The 19,916-nt window shown below is 33.0% G+C and overlaps 2 protein-coding genes across 3 annotated transcripts; both read right to left on the minus strand.

The window, feature by feature from the left end:
- Positions 1-9,469: 9,469 nt before the first annotated feature.
- LOC130997591 (pentatricopeptide repeat-containing protein At3g53700, chloroplastic) lies at positions 9,470-13,340 on the minus strand. The gene has a single exon (XM_057922956.1). It carries the CDS (start codon positions 11,964-11,966, stop codon positions 9,660-9,662), a length of 2,307 nt encoding a protein of 768 aa, XP_057778939.1. The 5' UTR covers positions 11,967-13,340; the 3' UTR covers positions 9,470-9,659.
- Positions 13,341-16,558: 3,218 nt separating this feature from the next.
- LOC130997592 (actin-depolymerizing factor 1) lies at positions 16,559-18,684 on the minus strand. Of its 2 annotated transcripts, XM_057922958.1 has the most exons (3): positions 18,036-18,684; positions 17,033-17,298; positions 16,559-16,900 (listed from the first exon to the last, which is right to left on the minus strand). In XM_057922958.1, exons 1-3 carry the CDS (start codon positions 18,036-18,038, stop codon positions 16,750-16,752), a joined length of 420 nt encoding a protein of 139 aa, XP_057778941.1. In that variant the 5' UTR covers positions 18,039-18,684; the 3' UTR covers positions 16,559-16,749. The 2 variants fall into 2 exon arrangements, with proteins under 2 accessions (XP_057778941.1, XP_057778940.1); XM_057922957.1 differs by having other exon boundaries at positions 16,559-17,298; positions 18,036-18,341.
- Between the last annotated feature and the right edge of the window lie 1,232 nt (positions 18,685-19,916).

Raw genomic sequence — 19,916 nt, forward strand, 5'->3', positions numbered from 1 at the left:
TCCCCGGGCGTCACAACATGTTATTTTTTAGTTCATTTAGCAAAATATATAATATAAATTTTTGGAACGCGGGTTAAAAGGACATGAGTCAGGGGCGCGGATCAGGGGCTGGGTTTGGACGCGGCGCGACCCGACCGCATGCTATGCGGCCGGCCCGCACCCGATACCATCCCAAATTCAATAGGATTCATCAATCCTCATTCCTCATTCATGTAGGCCTTAAATATGTTTTGGGTATTAATGGTAACAAGTCAAAAACATGAAATCGAAAGAAAAAGAATATTGGTGTTCTAAGCTAAAAAAGATAAGGAAAAGAAGTATTCCTATAACGACTCTGATAATGGTAAGTTTTTAACTATGCATTTATATCTTGATGATAATCCCACTTGCTAAGAGCATCAACAACCGTGCACCCAATCCAACAATGGTATTGCACCCGCCAGGACTTAATAGATTTTAATTTTATTTTCTCTTTACTTTTATTCTTTTTTCAATTTAAATTAAACAACTTCAAATGTAACAACATAAAATTCATTCAATTAAAAATCCAAACATTACAAATTAAAAAAAAAACAATAAATATTTAAAACATCCAATTTTCGAAAAATTTAAAGTCGTCGAACTACGGGTCAACCGGACCAAAGCGTGCCCATAGATGCTCAACCAAATCAGCAGCAGTTCCGTATGCCAATTGTCGAACAGCGGTAGTGCACTTCTGGATCAGGGAGAAGCTTAAGCGGCCAATAGCATCCGGACGTTGTTGGAAGTAAGGATCGACTTCTAGCGCATTGACAATGCGTAGAAACAACTCCCGGCTCATGCGAAATCGATGGCGAAAGAATTGTGGCCCATAAACAGGATCGACAGAAAAATAATCGCGATGGAGGCGCTCGGCTCCACCTTCACGGTCACGACGAACCACTATCCGCTTCTTCCTCGGGCGTGGTGGAGGTGGATCGAAACGATATGAACTTGCCACTGTCATAAAATTCACAGCACATCTCATAAAAAATAAATCGGGGGCTTGAGTAGGGTCGGAAAGAGGAGGAAGTTGTGCGGGATCAACATGAACTTCTTCGTCGGATGAAGAATTTGAGGAAGAATAATTGTTGGAAGAATTGGTGGATGAAGACATTTTCTTTAAGAATTGAGGAGAAAATGAGTAGTTTGATATAGTGTTTGTGATTGAGGAAGGGGATATGTGATTATATATAGGTCAAAAAGAAAAAAAATATTAAAATTGACCAAATTCGACCGTTGAGAAGGCAACGGTCATTTGACCGTTTTTTTAATTACGGAAATGGGGCGCGTGTAGCACACCCATCTCCTTCGCTCCACCTTCGCAGCAGGAGCGTTCCATCGCTCCACCTCCATTGCACCCGGGTGCGGCATCGGTTGCGGGTGCGATAGATCGGGATCGATCCCGGCTTCACCATCATCTCGATACCCTTTAAATGAAACAAACATTATTTTGCTGTTACTCTACCCTAGTAAGTGACCCGTTGAAAGTAATTTCGACGGGATCTATTAAAATATAAATTTATAAAATTATTTAATATTATATTTTTTGTTTCATAAATTTCTTTTTCACTAAAATATATAGGATTTAATAAAATTATTTTAATGTAGAAAGCTGTAATATTTATTTGAAATTGATCTAATTTAAATGTCTTATGAAATTTATATGTAAGCAAAGTTTCAACCCACAAAATATAAAAGAGAAATTGGAACAATTATTTGAAACGTACCTAAATTAGATGCATGTAGCTGGAACCAGTAATTGAAAAAATAAGAAAAAAAATAAATAAAATCATAAATGACTTAAACTATCAAAGTTTGAATAAATTATTAAATTTGACACGTAGAATTGTCCATAACCATAACTAAAAACATATTTCGGTAGGTATAATCCTACATTTGAAAGAGATTGTCCTTGATTTTTATTTATTTTCATAGCAAAACAAACACTCACAGAGAATTGTCTTTTCTAAATCGAATTAAAAATTTAGTGAAATATGATGGAGTCATAATCATTCCAGTTATAGGAAACTATTTGCCCGCATTTTTTCCTGAAATGAGTTTGCCTTCAATTACGCGTTCCCCAAGTTTGGTTACTATTAGCCTAGTGTCATTGCAAAGCTCATTAGATAGATCAATATTTCTAAAAGCATGATTATGCATCCATCTTAATTTCATGACTCGGCAATCCTGAACACTTGATCGTGTTTAGATATTCATCCGATAATACCTGTTCATCGAGGTCCACTTGTCCATCTTCTTTGCGAATGCTGTTTGAACTTAGGCAAACCCTTTCTTTGTTAGACATTAGAGACACGACGTCATCATTTATCGTATCAACCATATCATTCGTGGGGCCCAAGATAGCTCTATATATTCTTAAACATTTATGGGTCAAATGCATTATTCATTACGTCTATGATATGTGTTTTTCACTATAGCTGCAATAGGATTTGTTGCATCACGTATAAGAATGTCTTATGATAATGTCACAATAGATTCTCCATCATCAAGACTTTGACTTGCAGTACAGTCACCTATTTTAAGTATCCATATTTTGCAAATTCTTTGGTTTCTTCTATATCCGAACCAGAAACATTTGCCTATTTTTTATGAGAAAATTATTATATGTAATATGTATATTTGAAATCAAAATAAAGGAAGACAATTAATCAAAACTTAAATAGCAAAATAACGAATTTTAGCTAATGAAAAAAATATATTAGACCAGCCCTTCTGACCATATACATAGTAATTTTTATATTTTAATATTTTTTTCTATTTTATAAAATGGAGAACGAACTCAAAACATAAAGACAATTAGTACTACCCCTCCCACGTATGATTGGGTATAAGGTGTTCCAAATATATGTATTTCCTATACCACCATATCCATATAGAAAGAAAAATCCTCCCTACACCACTATCAACCACGACCATTATTTTTTCATAAATCATTATTTGCTCATATGTCAAAGAGGGATATAGACATAGTTTAACGTTGTCTTCTTTCATTTTTTCCATGTTTTTTCATAAATCATTCTTTGCTCATCTGTCAAAGAGCCCACGTATGATCGAGTATAAGGTGTTCCAAATATATGTCTTCCTATACCACCATATCCATATAGAAAGAAAAATCATCCCTACACCGCTATCAACCACAACCATTATTTTTTCATAAATCATTCTTTGCTCATCTGTCAAAGAGGGATATAGACATATAGTTTAACGTTGTCTTCTTTCATTTCTTCCATGTTTTTTTCATAAATTCACCCTTGGTCGAAACCAAACCCACTAAAACAGCACAACAACAAAACCCCAAAATCCAATCTCTAGCCCCTCTCTCTTCCACCCTTCCAAATAAAGCCCAAAAAGCAAAAACCCTAAACCACCAAATAAAGCATCAGAATCCAATGCCAATTCTTTCCCAACAATCGAGGATCTCAACTTGTGCGCGCGTATATCGCGCATGAGATCTTGTTGCGAAGCTGCAGGTGATTTGCCATCGACACTTTTGCGATCTTCGCCGCACTCCCTGTCAAGCTTCCTCTTCAAGCTCTGGTGCGATGACGACGAGGCCGATTGCTCGCGGTGGCGCCGCCCAAAGTTCTTGTTGGTGGCGGCGGTACCTGTTCATTGGTGGAGGTGAGTAGAGAGAGGTGGAAAGAGAGGAGGGGCGGTGGTTGTTCGCCAGAGAGGAAGAAATCAATAAAAAAAAGGAGTAAAAAAAGTCAAAGACTGTAAATATTACTCCCTCCATCCATTAAAAAGAGTCTCATTTGGGGTTCGGCACGAGTTTTAAGAAAGTTGGTAAGTATGTGTAAGTGGGGTAAAAGTAAATTTGTAGGGGTAGTGTTACTTGACACTTTTTAAATGCTTAATTTCAATTAATCTCAATTAAGATTAACACATTTTTTATTTGACTGAAATCGATTTACACTCTTAATATTCTCCATTGAAGCACCATCACTTTTACACACAAAATAATTCAAAGAAATAAGCACAAGAAAAAATTAGCACCATCACTTTACACAGTAAACTGACATCTACAATGGGAATACATCGAATTCTTACATACTCGACTTCACCAAACTTCCCAAATTGAAGAAAAAAAACTTCATCGAAGAAAATGAAATTGCATACATTCAGATTTGCTATAGCTACATTTCAAATGAAAATTCAGTTTTCCCACTCAAATTCAGGACAAAATCAGTAAATGAACATCTAGGAAAAAAACAGTAAATGAACATCTAGGAAAAAGGTCTGAGGTTGGGGTTGTCTCTCCGAACGGCGACAGAGTCAAGACTGGGGAGTGAGGCATGAAGGGCGACGGCGGCGGGTCCTCCTGCGGCTGCTGATTGATGTGTCGCAGAGAGAGGTGGCCGGTGGTGGCGCTCCTCGCCGGAGAAGAGAGGCGGCACACTTTACAGAGGCGATGATTAAGAATAGAGGTGGCGCCTGAGAGAGGCGATTTAGAGAGACGATTTAGGGTTCATCAAAGATGAACAAGGAAGAAGGTAGAAAGACGACGATTAAGGGTTTCAGGCTCAGAGGGAGGCGGCGATTTGGGGTTTCAGGCTCAGATGGAGGCGTCGCTTTAAAGGGAGTTGGGCTTTTTAGACGATGAAGAAGGGAGGCGGCGCTTCGGAGATGGCAACACCAGAGGGAGGCGGTGCAAATATGTGTGGAGAAGACTTTAGGGTTTCACCCAAAAAGTGGAGAAATAGTTTTAATTTGACTGAATTTGGATTTAATTAAGCAATAAACTAAAATTTAATTAGGGCGTTTAACATTTATTGTTATGTGTCCATGAGTGGCAAATCAAGTAAATAGATAAGTCATGAAAGGGTAAAATTGTATAAAAAGTGAAACATGACTCTTTTTTGTGGACAAAAAAAGAGGGGAAATAAGACTCTTTTTCGTGGACGAATGGAGTATATGCGTCTGGATCTGGGCAGGTACGACCCGGGTGTACGGTACACTCGGATGTACAGGAGACCAGCTCATGTAAAATTCGTTGGAGCATTATATTGTTATTAATTGTACAACTTGAAACTCAAAAAATGCATACTAATGTTATATTCGTTGGAGTAACTTATATATATTATTATAAGTTATATTATCGATTGATTTTTATAGATTTATATATTATTGATTTTTATAGATTTTTTATTGGGTGGAGATTGATTAGAGATATTGAAAAATATAAGAATGAATGAGGATGGAGGAAAATTGAAATAGAGTGATTATACGTCGCCAAGTGGGATAGAGTTTATTTTGCTTTTATATATATATATATATATATATATATATATATATATATATATATATACTAGTGTATAACCCGTCGAAATTCGACGGGATTTTAAATTATAATTTAAATTATTTATATTATTTTTGTATAATATAATTAATTTTTAATTATTTAGTTTGATGTAATAGAATTTACATTATATTAATCTTAATTATATTTGTCAATTAAATGTTACTAACTTTTTGTTAGAATAGTAAAAATACCCGTTTATATAAATTTTGTACATTTTTAATATATTGATGGATAAGAATTAATTTAAGATCTCATTTTTCATCTAAGCATCATCTCATCTCATGATCATCAAGAACTCGAAAGACGATATCTGACTTTTGAGCATTATCTCGTCTAGACCCTAAAATACTATGCCTGAATGCGTCGATCGTTTGAACATCACTATCTGATGCTTTAAATATCATAATTCACTTCTAAACATCATTTTCATTATGAGCTTGAAAGATCAGGGCTGACTTGTGAGATTATATATTCTGAAGCTTGTGAGATTATAACTAACTTCTAAATATCATCTTGTATAGAGCTTAAAAAATCACCACTTGTGCATCATCTTATTTAGAGCTTAAAATATCATAACTGAGTTTCAAGCATCATTTTGTTTGGAGTTTGAAAGAATAAAACTGATTCGTGAGAATCATCTTATTTGAAGTTTGAAAGACTATAACTAAGTTGTGAAAATCATCTCGTCTAAGGCTTGAGAAAATTGATGTGATATTCAAATTATATCATATCAATTTATTTAGTATTTCATAAAAAATCAATCTTCATGAAAAATTTATGCAAAATATCTTATTTCATGACCAAATTAAAATGAAGAAATAATTTATTTAATCACAAGTATTTATTTTTTAAAAAATTAAATAATTTTTTATTCAACTAAATAAATTTGATCAACTTTTATTGCAATTTAAATTGTATTAATCTCAATCACTTCACCAATTAAATGTGGATTTTTGATTTGGAGAGTAGGAACATCCTTCAATATAGATTTTATTTTGGTGAAATCTCATAAAAAATCAATGTTCGATGAGAAGATTTAGATAAATAAGAATGAATAAATATGAAAATGTTTAGAGAATTAGGATAAATAAAAATGCAAAAATATGGTGATGCCACACAGGAGTATTCCATTTTCCTATTAGATATGTGATGATTTTAATACTTATTCTCGTCCTAAACCCATGTAATAATATCAACTAATTTCTCGAATTTGTTTAAATTTATAAAATATGTATATAAACAAATAAAATATCAAACAATAATTAGTTAATAATCTCGATAAAATTTCAAACAATAAGAACCTATTTATTTCAAATATATTTAAATATATTTTTATTATTTTTTCAAAGTTAAGTATTTTTTTTATTTAGATTTTTAAATGGTAAAGTTTAATAATCATTTTATTTAAATTGTGAATTGTGAGATTCAATATATATGAGCATGTCTTAGATCAATTCGAGAATGATAATTTATTTGAAATTATTTTTCATGGCCAAATTTAATTGAAGAATCTATTTATTTTAAATGCATCTGAAAAGTATCCTTTTATTTATGTTTTTTTCATGGTGAAGTTCAATAAAGATCAATGCACAATGATAAAATATCAATGTGGGAACGATGATAATTGATAAGCTAATATATGAATGAAGATTAAGCCTTTTATTTAGATATATCATTATGAGATTAATGTGGATATGCATATTTATTTCAAACTATTTTACATGAAAAATTAAATTGAAAATTTTATGAATTTAGATAAGCTAATATTTATTCAAATTATTTAGATATATCATTATGAGATTAATGTGAAAATGCATATTTATGAATTAAAATAAATCTTCATTTCCACATTAATCTCATAATGATTTATTCATATATTAGCTTATCAATTAAATTTAAAATCCCGTCGAATTTACTTAGACTCGAATTATGAAGTTTAGTACTCCATCTAATATGAAAAACTATTGCAATTATAAAAAAAACATGGAATACTATTTATTTGAAATACATATCATAAGTATTTCTTTATCAAGGTTTTCCCATAATTAAATTTTATAGAATATCAATGTGGGAAAGATAGATGGGCTAATGTATTAATGCAGATTGACCCTTTTATTAAGGTTATGATTGATGAAGTTTAGTATAAATTCAATGTGGAATAGATGAAAACAATTCTACACCATATGACATTTATACATTTGTTTTCATCTATCCCACATTGAATTTATACTAAACTTCATCAATCATAACTTAATAAAAGGGTCAATCTCCATGAATACATTAGCCCATCTATCTTTTCCACAAGTGCCACATAGGATAGAGAATAGTGGAGAGCTCTCTAATATGTATAGATAATTGATATAGTACATATAAAAAATCAAATTTGATGTACATATTTGGATATTATATAATTGATTAAACCCATTTTGAATTTATAAATCCATACCCGTATTCGTTTGAAAACTAATAAAGAATTATTTACTACACATTTTGATTGAGGACCAATTTATAGTAATACCCACTACTACTCATACTTATTTAAGTTATGGAAATATATAGATAACTAAATATAATTTGTAATCTTAACTGATCATCTGTCTCAACAAAAACTCGAAAGATGAAAGGCTAATAGTAATATATGAATGAAGATTATGTTTTTTATCTAGATATATCTTTATGAGATTAGTGGGGGAGTGAAGTTTATTTCAAATTATTTAACATGATCAAAATTAAATTGAAGAAATTATTTATTTCGTATATATCTTAGTATCATTTTCTTTATTTATATGACCAATTAAATTGAATAACTTATTTATTTAAAATACATTTAAGTAGTATTTTTTTTATACGACAAATTCATTTGAATAACCTATTTATTTTGAGAATATCTAAACTTTTATTTAGGTTTCCAAATATTGAAATCTAATTATAATTTTCTTAGATTCGAATTATGAAGTTTAGTATAAATCTAATATGAAAAACTATTGCAACTATAAAAAAATTTGGAATATTATTTATTTGAAATACATATCATAAGTATTTCTTTATCAAGGTTTTCCCATAATTAAATTTTATAGAATATCAATATGGAAAAGATAGATAAGCTAATATATTCATGGAGATTGAACCTTTTATTTAGGTTATGAATTGATGCAGTTTAGTATAAATTCAATGTGGGTCAATGAGTGAAACAAATATAAATTAGTTTCACTCCCAATTCTACACCATATGACATTTATACATTTGTTTTCATTTATCCCACATTGAATTTATACTAAACTTCATCAATCATAACCTTAATAAAATGGTCAATCTCCATTAATACATTAGCTCATCTATCTTTCGCACATTGATATTCTATAAAATTTAATTATGGAAAAATATTGATAAAGAAATATTTATGATATGTATTTCAAATAAATAGTGATTAAGTTCAATAGAATATTAATGTGAGAATGATGAAAAGCTAAAATATGAATGAAAATTAAGCTTTTTATTTAGGTTATGAGTTTAATGTGAAAATGAGGATTATTTCAAATTGTATACATGATCAAATTAAATTGAAGAACTTATTTATTTAATATGATCAAATTAAATTAAATTATTTATTTATTTAAAATATATCTAACGATCATTTTATTTACTTTAACCAAGTTCAGTTTAAGAACCTATTTATTTCGGAAACATCTATACTTTTATTTAGGTTTACAAATATTGAAATTTAATTTCGATTTTTTAGATTTTGAATTATGAAGTTTATTATAAATTTAATGTGAAAATCTATTGAAGTTACAAAAATATGTGGAAAACTATTTATTTGAAATACATATTATAAGTATTTCTTTATCTATATTCTCCAATAATTAAATATAATATCAATGTGAAAAAAATAGATGGCCTAATGTCTACATGAAGATTGAGCCTTTTATGTAGATTATGAATTGATGAAGTTTAAGATAATTTCAATGTGGGATGGATGAAGAAAAGATGTAAAAATGCCATATAATATAGAATTGAGAATGATCAAAATACTCACTTGTGGGAATGCCACATAGGATAGAGAATGAAGGAGAGCTCTTCAATATGTATTCTATTTAATAATAGATAGATATATAGGTGAAAGACTGATAAAACATACCAACAATTTATAGAGTTGAATGTGAGTCAAATTACAGCATATGAAGTAACATACAACCTTGGCTTCCTCAGCATTGTAGGTATCCCCTAACCTATCAGCACCAAAATTTCATAACCTCTGCAATTCAAGAAACTGCTGAGAGCAGATAATCTACTGGCTACATAACTCCACCAACTTCTATGCACGCCAGTAGCTTTTCTTTCTGGGTTTTCGGCTCTCCAAAACCCGGCCAAAACCGGCCAACGCATCTGAAAATTTACGGATTCTAAGGAAACCCCTTATCATAGCAGCTTCATTCTCTGAAAATTTGAGTTTCACCATTATCTTGTCAATGAGTTTCACTAGTGTTTCCTCCATGTTCAATGCACAAAGCCCTTCAGCCAACATATAGAACGAAGAAACGTCCGGGAGATAGCCTTTCTCAGCCACTTCAAGTGCAAAATCAACAGCTTCGCCAATGGGGCCGCCACCAGAGCAAAGCCCTCGGAACACAATCTTATACGAGACAGCATCGGGAGGATCATTCTTCTCCTCCACTTCCCGAAAGAGTTGCATGGCTTCTTTGACTCTTTTCCTCCTGAAAAGCGCCTGCACCACAGGATTATAAGCATGCGGCGTCAAAACCATTCCTTTCATCTGGATGCTTCTGAGAAGCCTAGTGGCAACCTCGACTCTGCCAGCTTTACACAGCCCCTGAATCAAGGTTCCATACGTCACCACATCTGGTTCGCACCCGTTTGAAGTCATCGTCTGCACAATATCCGCGGCCTTTTGAATATCTCCTTCTCTACAGAAGTAGGAAAGGAGGGAATTGTAAGTGAATTTATCGGGTTTCAGCCCCTCCATTATCACCTGGTCCATAAGCTGAGCAGCCTCATCCACCCTCTTGGCCTTGCAGAGACCATCAATTAGGGTGTTATACGTGACCAGATTTCTGGAGACCCCTTGAAGTTCCATCTGATCAAAGATCTCCTCTGCATCTTCAATTTTATTGCTTTTGCAGAACCCATCAATCAGAGTGTTATAAGTTATCACGCTTCTTGCACAGCCACTCGATTCCATATCCTTAAGGAGCCTCAGTGCTTCATCAAGCTTGCCTTTGCCACACAGGCAGTCAATCAATATGTTGTAAGTGAACTCATCTGGTTGGCATCCTTTCGCCTTCATCTCGTAGAATAACTCCATTGCAATGTTGAAGTTGCTGGTTAAACAAAGACCTTGTATGAGAGAGTTAAACGTCGATACATCAGGCAGGATACCCTTGCTAGTCAGGCTACGTGCAAGCTCAGTAGCTTCTTCCACCTGATTGTCTTTACACAAGGTGCTGATTATGGCATTATACGTGACAGCATTCGGAGAGCAATCTCTTGAAAGCATCTGATCGAGAACTTCCCTTGCCTCTTCAACTTCACCCCTCTTGCAAAGTCCAGATATCACCGTGTTATAGGTGAAAACATCGGGATCAAACCCCTCTTGGAGCATCAAATCCAAGATCTCTAGAGCATGACTCACATGCCCTACTTTGCACAAACCACTTATCAAAGTATTGAACGTGAACTGATCCGGGCAAAACCCCTCGTTGACCATCTTCTGCACGAATATCAGAGCCTCCTCGATCCTGCCCTCCTTGCAGAATCCGTTGATCAACACATTTATCGTCACATTACTCCACGGGCACTGAGCTGCCACCATTTGTTCCCTCACCCTCAAAGCTCCCTCGAGGTTCCCTTCCTCGATATAACCCTGCATTATCGTGGTGAAAGTCTTCTCATCCGGCGCTAAACCATACTTAGGCATCTCCTCCATCAACAGAATCGCAGGCCTTATCTGATGCGCCTTACACAAAGCCTTTATCAATATATTGAAAGTCGAAACATCAGGTTTCACACCACAGTTAATCATCTTCGAATGCACACTTTCCACTAATATCAACTTATTACCATCAACAAGAACATTCAACAGAAAGTTATAGGTATGAGTTCCAGGCCTCACTCCAAACTCTTTCTCCATCACATCAAGCACGCCAATGGCTTCATCATACAGCTCAAATTTCGCGTAACTACCAATCAAGATAAAGAAAATGCCCTCAACAACATCAATTTTCGAATGCTTCATATGATTCAAAACTTGCCTGACGGAATCGAAAGACCCTGCGTTCCCTAGCTTTCCAATAATCTCCTCGTATATAGGCAATGCGGGCACGAAATTTGGCTGCCCCGACGCCCACTGGAAGAGGCGGAGGGCCGATTTTTCATCCTCTTCGCCGCGAAGACAGTCCAAAAGTTGCTTTGGGGTGAAGTCCGGCGAGAGTAGAACGTTAGATATAGCTGAGGAGACAGCAAATGAGAGCTTTGGGGACCGCCGTTTTGCTGAATTTCTCGAAAATTGTAATGTGATTAAGTTTGCGGGGTTTGAAATGTGATGATGGTTGAGATTGTGAGAGGAAGTCCATGGGTGGCACTTGAGACAAGAAGAGAAAGCCATTGCGGCAATCAAACAAACATTTGGCGGGCAGTTGGGAGAGAAATATAGTCGGCTAAGCTGAAAGCCACAGTGTAAGAAGCAACGAGTTCTGAATTGGATAAATATCTCGACGGCGCCGAAACACGAAATATTCTGTTGATTTCGATCTGACTCTAGCTGGATAACTTTCTCGCTTTATTTCTATTTATTTTTTATATCAACAATGAAGATTCGTATAGTTGGAAAAATATAAATAAACAAATATGTGCGCTTTCCGTTTCCGCTCTATATATATATAGCTGTGTTTCTATATTTAATGTTATCCCTTTACAATCTTTAGGTTTGACTTGCTTTTCCAAAATTAGCCTTTAGTCAACGTATAATAGATAAATGCGATGGTGAATGAAAATAAAATTATAATACAAATATTTAAATTTTATGGTTGATATAATTTAAATAATTATTTTTTATTGAAAGGATCTATTATTTGTTTAATTATGGAGTAAAACATATTTTTAGTAGCAAAAAATCAAAATTTTAATTTATTCCTAATTTTTTATGGCTTTTGCGTGTCTTATTCATTTCTTATTTGTTACTATAAATTATGAACGTGTTGATATAGTATTTTTTAAAATCACATTTTATTAAATGTTGTTCATATAATTCATGGCCTAATTTATTATAACCCAAAATCTTTACAAATGAGAATCCAAATGAGAATCTTTGAATGTCTCAATTTTATCACTTGAGCTAGGCCTCATTGGCAAATACATTCGCATTTTTTAATTAGAAAGATACTCACTATAACACAACCCTTTGTCTAAATAATAGGGTGTTTGGAAAAAAGAGTCCACGTATAGGAAATCAGAATAAATATTATAGGGAATTTATCAATTAAGGTCTAAAGGGTTGTTTACATTGCATAATTGATAAAATACATGATTGGGTATTTTTACTTCATATTAAAATTTCTTCAATCTCACATTTTTTATTGAGATAATCAAATGAAACTAACTTAAATGATACTCCATCTGTCCATGAAAATAGAACAATTTTGCCATTTTTAGCGTCCACAAAATTAGGGCACCTTTTTTTTAGTATATGATATCATATCTTTTCCTTATCTTTTATCTTTATAAATATCTCTTATTTATATAGGGAGAGGTTCAAGAAAGAACCACTAAATAAAAGAACGGAGAACCATTTTCAGCAATTCGATCATCAAGATCTACGATGGATGCATCATCTTGTTGGATGAATGCATATCCAGGGTTCGAATCCTGAAGGGAGCAATTTTTTTTATTGTTTTGAGTGCATTAATTTTAACAGCGAATGCATTAATTTTTACAGTGGATGCATTAGATTTGATTGTTCTCACATTCTCACAAATAATGTGGTTCTCTCTAGAACCACACCCTATATATATATCACTCATAATTCAATCTCCACTACTCGTTTCATACAATTGTGAAACTTTTTCTCCATTACATAAAAATCATCTTCACTACATAAAAAATCATCAACCATTTTATTAAAATTGTAACAAAAAAAATTGCCCTACTTTTTTTTTTAACAGAAGGAGTGTAGATTATAAAGGTCTTTGTATTTATCCAGGCTAATTCTCAAAATTAAACACCTTAGGGGCCGGCTGGTAAGTGGTAATGAGGTGGGAATGGAATACACATTCCTTTATTAACTCCTAAACCCAAGGCTGGTGTGAAAAATCAGTTAGGAATCGCTATTACCATGGGAATTGCTAATCCCTCAGATACGATATTAATGATTCCCCTCTCTACTATGGTATTATGTAATCCTCATTTTAAGGAATGGATTTTATTTTATTTTTTGACAAAAATATCCCTATTTATTTATTGTTAAACATCAAATAAACCTACATTTTCGCATCAAATATATAATCTACACGTCTTTGTTCTACTTCTCTTCCACACTCATTGATACACAATTGGTTAAGGCTATTCTAAATGGAGATGTCTGATGTTTTAATTATTTTTTCATTTCCAGGAGCTAGCATATTGTAGACGTTTTTTATAATTTTGTCTTGATTTTCGTTTGAATATTGAACAATTATACTTTTTAAGATGCTATTGTTTAGTTGCTGGTAGTTTGAATTATGGTGGTTCTGAGGTGATTAGTCTATTTCATTCATCACATGTTGATTAAACTGTTTGCATTTGTTGCAGTACATTTCTTCTTCGAAGAGAGTGAGTTTTTGCTGAATTGGGAGATGTAAAATGATTTCTTATATTTCACTCATAGCTTATTTTGTCGTTGATGTTTTCTTGTTCTTCATTTGTTCCGGTGTTTGAAAAATGTCAACAGAAAGGAAATGGTAATTTGTATTTTGAAAATAAATAAATAACATATTTCATTACCATTACCAGCCATAAGAATGGAATCAATTAAGGATTTGTCATTCCATTCCTTGAAAATACCAGCCATAGGAATTCCATTACTTAGTTCATTCCATTCCTATTCCGATTCTATTACTAAAGTCATTCCTTTCAATTCCATTCCTGCGTACCAGCCGCCCCCTTAGTCTTGAAGGTGAATACTCCAACTGAAGGCGAGTGAGAGAGATTTAGTTGTCAGCAACTTCATGACCTCGAAATTATGTCATCTTTTTTTTTGAGCGTGTATTGACCTAACGGTAAGAGGTTAATGCCCAAAACCTAAGGTCTTAGGTTCGAGTCTTCTGTCACGCAGTATTTGAATTTCTTTATTTGTTTATGTAATTTATCAAAAAAAATTGTCATCTTTTTGTTTGATTTAATTGTATAGAAAATATTACCCCATATGAACTTCATATGATCAAGGAGTATTATTTTTGGTTTACTTTAATTTAGAAAACATTATTTTTTAGTTTATTGTTTTAGAATCAGACAAACTTCACTTAGAAAAGTTCATAAAATCTGGCAAAAGTCCGGAATAATGGAAAAAACAACGATTAGTTAAAGCAAATAAAGTAATGCAGTGGCTAAAGAATTTCTAGATCTCGGTACCCAACTATTAAGATGACATGAATATTAGATAAAACTTCACATTGTTCAGATGAGAAAAGTAAGATTTCATTTTTAAGAAAATGATATACTCCACTAGTCAAAACTTAAAACCTTTGAGTGAATTCAAATACTCCTCCCGTCCCACCTCCACAGTCCACTTCATTTTTTCACACATATTAAAAAAATACAATAAACAGTGCTTGGAAAATTCAAATAGTACTTGGAAAATACAAAATATATGTAATTACTATATTTAAATAATGTTACTTTGGTAAAAAAAAAAAAAAATTTAATGTTAATTTAATTTAGAAAATCACATCTAAAAAAGGAATAAGAGACTATGAAATGTAACGGAGGGAGTATATCATTTTTTAGAACTTCGTTGGTTCCAACTAATAATATGTGCACTATATATTTCCCAACAAATTACTGGAAAGGCGTATATCAATCCTAGACTCCTAGTAATTAAAGACATATTTGGGTGACTTTCTTCGCCAATTCTTTCGTCTCCTAACATTTGACTATGGTTCATGAATCATGATAAGGTCCACAAGATACATTGAAAAACACAGTTGCAATTAACAAAGGAAGGATTACATTTTTATCACCGTTCGTTTAGTCAAATTGCATAATAAGTTCCAACGTTTGCCGAATAATACTTCTGTTGAAATTCAACTAAACTCAGAGTTGTTCAATGGATTGCTTGAAATTTTGGCCCCACAGGAGACTTATTCATTTTAAACATCTTTCAAATTGGGTACTGAAAGGACAACAATTACTTAAATACTACCCAACACAGAGTAAAAAAGGGCTTCTATATATACTTATATAGTATACTGGGCATATTTACGACTTAAAATTTTTCTTTTAGAGAAAAATAAAAAATAAAAAACACCTAAAAAGAGTAACTTTCGTCCCAACTCTTAACAAAGCAAATTAGTAGTCGCACCCCAATTGGTATGATTGCCGGGTCAACTTGCTAAAAGGATTAAATTCATAAGTTGCTATTAAGTTGTTGAATTAATAGTTCTGTGACATGCACCCGTTCATATATATTATGGTATACATATACAAAAACAAGTCAACAGCATCAAAGAAAATTATTGAACGAGACCTATTACTTATGAGTTGGTATTCTCTCTCTACACCAAAGACTTTAGGTACTCTCACTTGGGAGTATTTTATGTGAGCGTACATCAAATAGTAATAGATAATCCCAGCTTTATCTCTAATCCAAAATTATCAATGAATTGTATAATCTCAATCTATCGGGGGTTTTAAATTTCAGATACATAAAAAACTCAAGCCTCGAGCAGTAAAGAGAATCCAGTAGAATGTGGCTTGCATTTGAACAAACAAATATCATATACACCATTTCGCAATAAAATGAACATTGATTTCTCTAACTACATCAAAAGAACTGCTGCTCCATGGCAGCTAGAACACAGTAAGTAGAAAACGCGAGTTCGCACTCCCAAACAACACAGTATCAACTTGGATATTCAGACAGGCTAAATCTAACCCATCTCAAGTTGTCATATGTATTGGAAGCCTGTAGAAATATATTGATCTACGACTGGAACACCAAAAAAATATAATCTAAATTGGCAAATAACTTCATATATGAGACACTCAAAACTCCAGTTAAAATTAAAAGAACAGTATAGGAAGTACTTAGTGACTAGTCATTTCATTTATACCACCCCACATACTATAGACAACCATTTTCAAGTGATGGTCATTGCAAAGACAAACAATGCTTCAGAAGGCTTATGGGTTTTTACTTAGCTGGCGCGACTCTTGATAACATCGAGATCCATTTCAGTTGGATCAGTTGCTTGCAGTTCCACTTGAATTCCATCCAGCTCCCTCTTGAATCTATCCTTTGAGCTGGCATAAATCATCTTGCTTCGGACACGAGAAGTGTCAGGACACCTAACATGGAAAAAACAAAAACCAATTGAGACACTGCGTGATGCACTTTCTACCAAGCTGGAGATGCAACAGAATACAACAACAACAATCAGGTAGAAACCGTAGAAGGTAGTTATGAAATGTTGACTATACCAAGCAATGAAGAAAATCCTGCTTTTCTGGCAGTTCTCTGCAGTAACAAAATCAAAGTCATAAACAGCGTATCTGCATTCATCAGCTGGAAGACTAGCAGCGAAGTCCTCGTAGTTCTGAGTTGGCTCGCCAATTTTTTCAACAATAACCTGCTTCTGTTTCTCTTCAATCTTAAAGACAATGAAGCGGTGAGTCCTTTTCGCCTTCAGTTCCAAGAACCTCAGCTTGCAATCATCATGCACAGCCATTCCAGATGCGGCGTTTGCCTATAAATAACGTAAGAGATAGGGAACTAATAATCAGCAACCACACACGATCTATAAGAACAATATGCTAACAGATCACAGTCTAACAACAGGCAACATGCAATAGTCACAATACCAACACATAACAGATTAATGGTTGAAAATTTTCATCAAATTCCTCAACAGCAGACCAATGTCCACAAAGACGACAGAGTGTAGCGCCTTAAAGAATTATCCATATAATTTGAACATATGAAAGCTAAGATTCTATCATGTGATCTAACGCTCGTTTGGTTGCTGAACAAACTTCGCATTGGCGGATCAGGTATTACCATATATTGGAGCCAATAAACTTCACAAACTGAAATGATAATCTTCTCGTTGAAAAACAGGACAGATCAGTTTACTTAGTCTGTTCGAATTAATAGATTTATCAATCAACAGGCTACGATCATATCCCAGTGAAAAAGAAAAAATATATACTATATAGATAAGAATGCCAAAATTTCATGACCTCGCCACTCCCAACCACAGCAAACAATAGATCGAATCACCGCATACTAAATTAAATATTTAAAATGAAGACAAAACATACACAGGAAGATCACGTCAAATTGAACCAAAGGACTTGCGAAGAACAGCTTAATACCGATCAAACACTCATTTAACCATAATTCCACAGAAGATACTCAAATTCCACAGGAAAACCATAGCAACATGGCGGATAGATAGAAATAGTTAAGGAGATGAGTGCTCACCATATCTTCGGTTCTCTAGTCACAAGCAGAAACGAAGACGACCAGCAAAATGCGCGAATATTAAAAAAGGAATAGAGAGAGAAAAATGTGAGACCCGCCGATAGGAGGGAGGCGCGGTGCTGATACGATTATCAGCTCTCTTTTATTGAGTGCATTTGGTGAAGAGTTTTTATTGCGTGTGAGATAGGTGTATTGTTTTAGGGTGTGGATGTGGTTAGAAAGCATTGCATTGCGTTGCGCTGCGCCGCGTAAGGTTAAGTATTGGTAAAACTAACATTGCATTTCGGAAGTGCTTGCTTATCTAGCGACTGGCTCGAGGCCGGAAGCCTGTCTCCAAAAGTTTTTTTATTTTATTTTTAATAAATTAGAAAGAAAAAAAAAAAAATGAAGATCGCGTTAAGCTAGATTCAAACTACACGTACGGTACATCGTAAAAGCGTATGATGAAACTTTTTTGTCTCTAAAAATTATGAGAATCTCCAATAAATAAATATATATACATATATATATATATATATATATATATATATATATATATACTTTAGTAAAATAGAAGTCAATTGATATTAAGAAATGGAGTTAGACATGAACCAAATGAATTTATGAATAGAGGACATGTCACATACGTGATGTGCTTATTTATGTAAACGAGGTTATAAATTCCTATTGATTTTTTTTTATATATATATAAACCTATTGAAATATTTTAAAATATTAATTATTACGTGTACTCGGTTCGTGGATCACGAAATTATGAGAATATATTTCTTAGAATAAATAAATTGTAATCTCTAAGTAAACTTCACCTCAAAATCCCATGCCATGACGAAAAAAGGTGGACCGTCCAAAATCTTTTTAGAGATGACTCATTAATGGAATAGATGTTGAATCTTGTTAACAAGACAACATAAACTCCGTTTGTCATGTTATATTTTTTTTATTATGATTTAATTTTTATGTGTGATTGATAAATTATTATTCTCTTTATCTTATTTATAACGTTCCAAAAAAAATAAAGCACACAAATTAAAAAGAATATAGATAAATAAATGAAGAAAAAGATAGAGAAAATAGTGAAAAAGTAAATGAAGATAAAGTAAATGAGAATAGAGATAAAGAGAGTAAATAAAATAATTTATTTGGTTTTTGAGGTTGATGCATTATAAATAAGACGCCCCAAAAATGAAATTGGGACGTACATAAGAGGGAGATTTATCTAATCTACACATTTGAATGATTTAAATCACATATAAAATTTGCAGCATAATAACGGAATTTATTTAATTGAGTAAATTGTCTCAAAATACACAAAATTTGGACGAATTCTGATTTTGCACACGATCTTTGAAATTTGAAATAAAATACATCAAGTTTTAATTAAACTTTTTTCCTAATTTAAAGTTCCTCCTAAAAAATTTATTAATATAACCTAACATAAGGAGCTCATAACTCATACATATAATGCATTTAATGAACTCTGCAATTCAACAATTTAATATGAAAATAAAGTTTTTCCTCACGATCTAACATTAATTCACAAGAAAATGAAAATAAATTGCACTCTCTCTGTCCAAAACATTGTCCTAAAGGAGGGAGGCACGTGTTTTAAAAAAAATTGTGTTGTTTATTTATTGAGTGGAGAAAGAGACCCAAAAACGAAGAAAAGTGGAAAAAGTTAATTAAATTAGTGAGTGGAAAATAGAGCCCACATGTTAGTGAGTGAAGAAAGAGACCAACAAATTATTATACTAAAAATAGATTAGGAAAATCTTTTGTGGACGGACCAAAATGGCAAATTAAGACAACATTTCGTGGATTGAGAGAGTAATAGTTTAGAATTTAGTGAATTTTATTTCAAATTTCAAAGTTTGTGAGCAAATT

Source organism: Salvia miltiorrhiza, chromosome 8 (assembly GCF_028751815.1).
Source record: "Salvia miltiorrhiza cultivar Shanhuang (shh) chromosome 8, IMPLAD_Smil_shh, whole genome shotgun sequence".
Lineage (NCBI taxonomy): Eukaryota > Viridiplantae > Streptophyta > Magnoliopsida > Lamiales > Lamiaceae > Salvia > Salvia miltiorrhiza.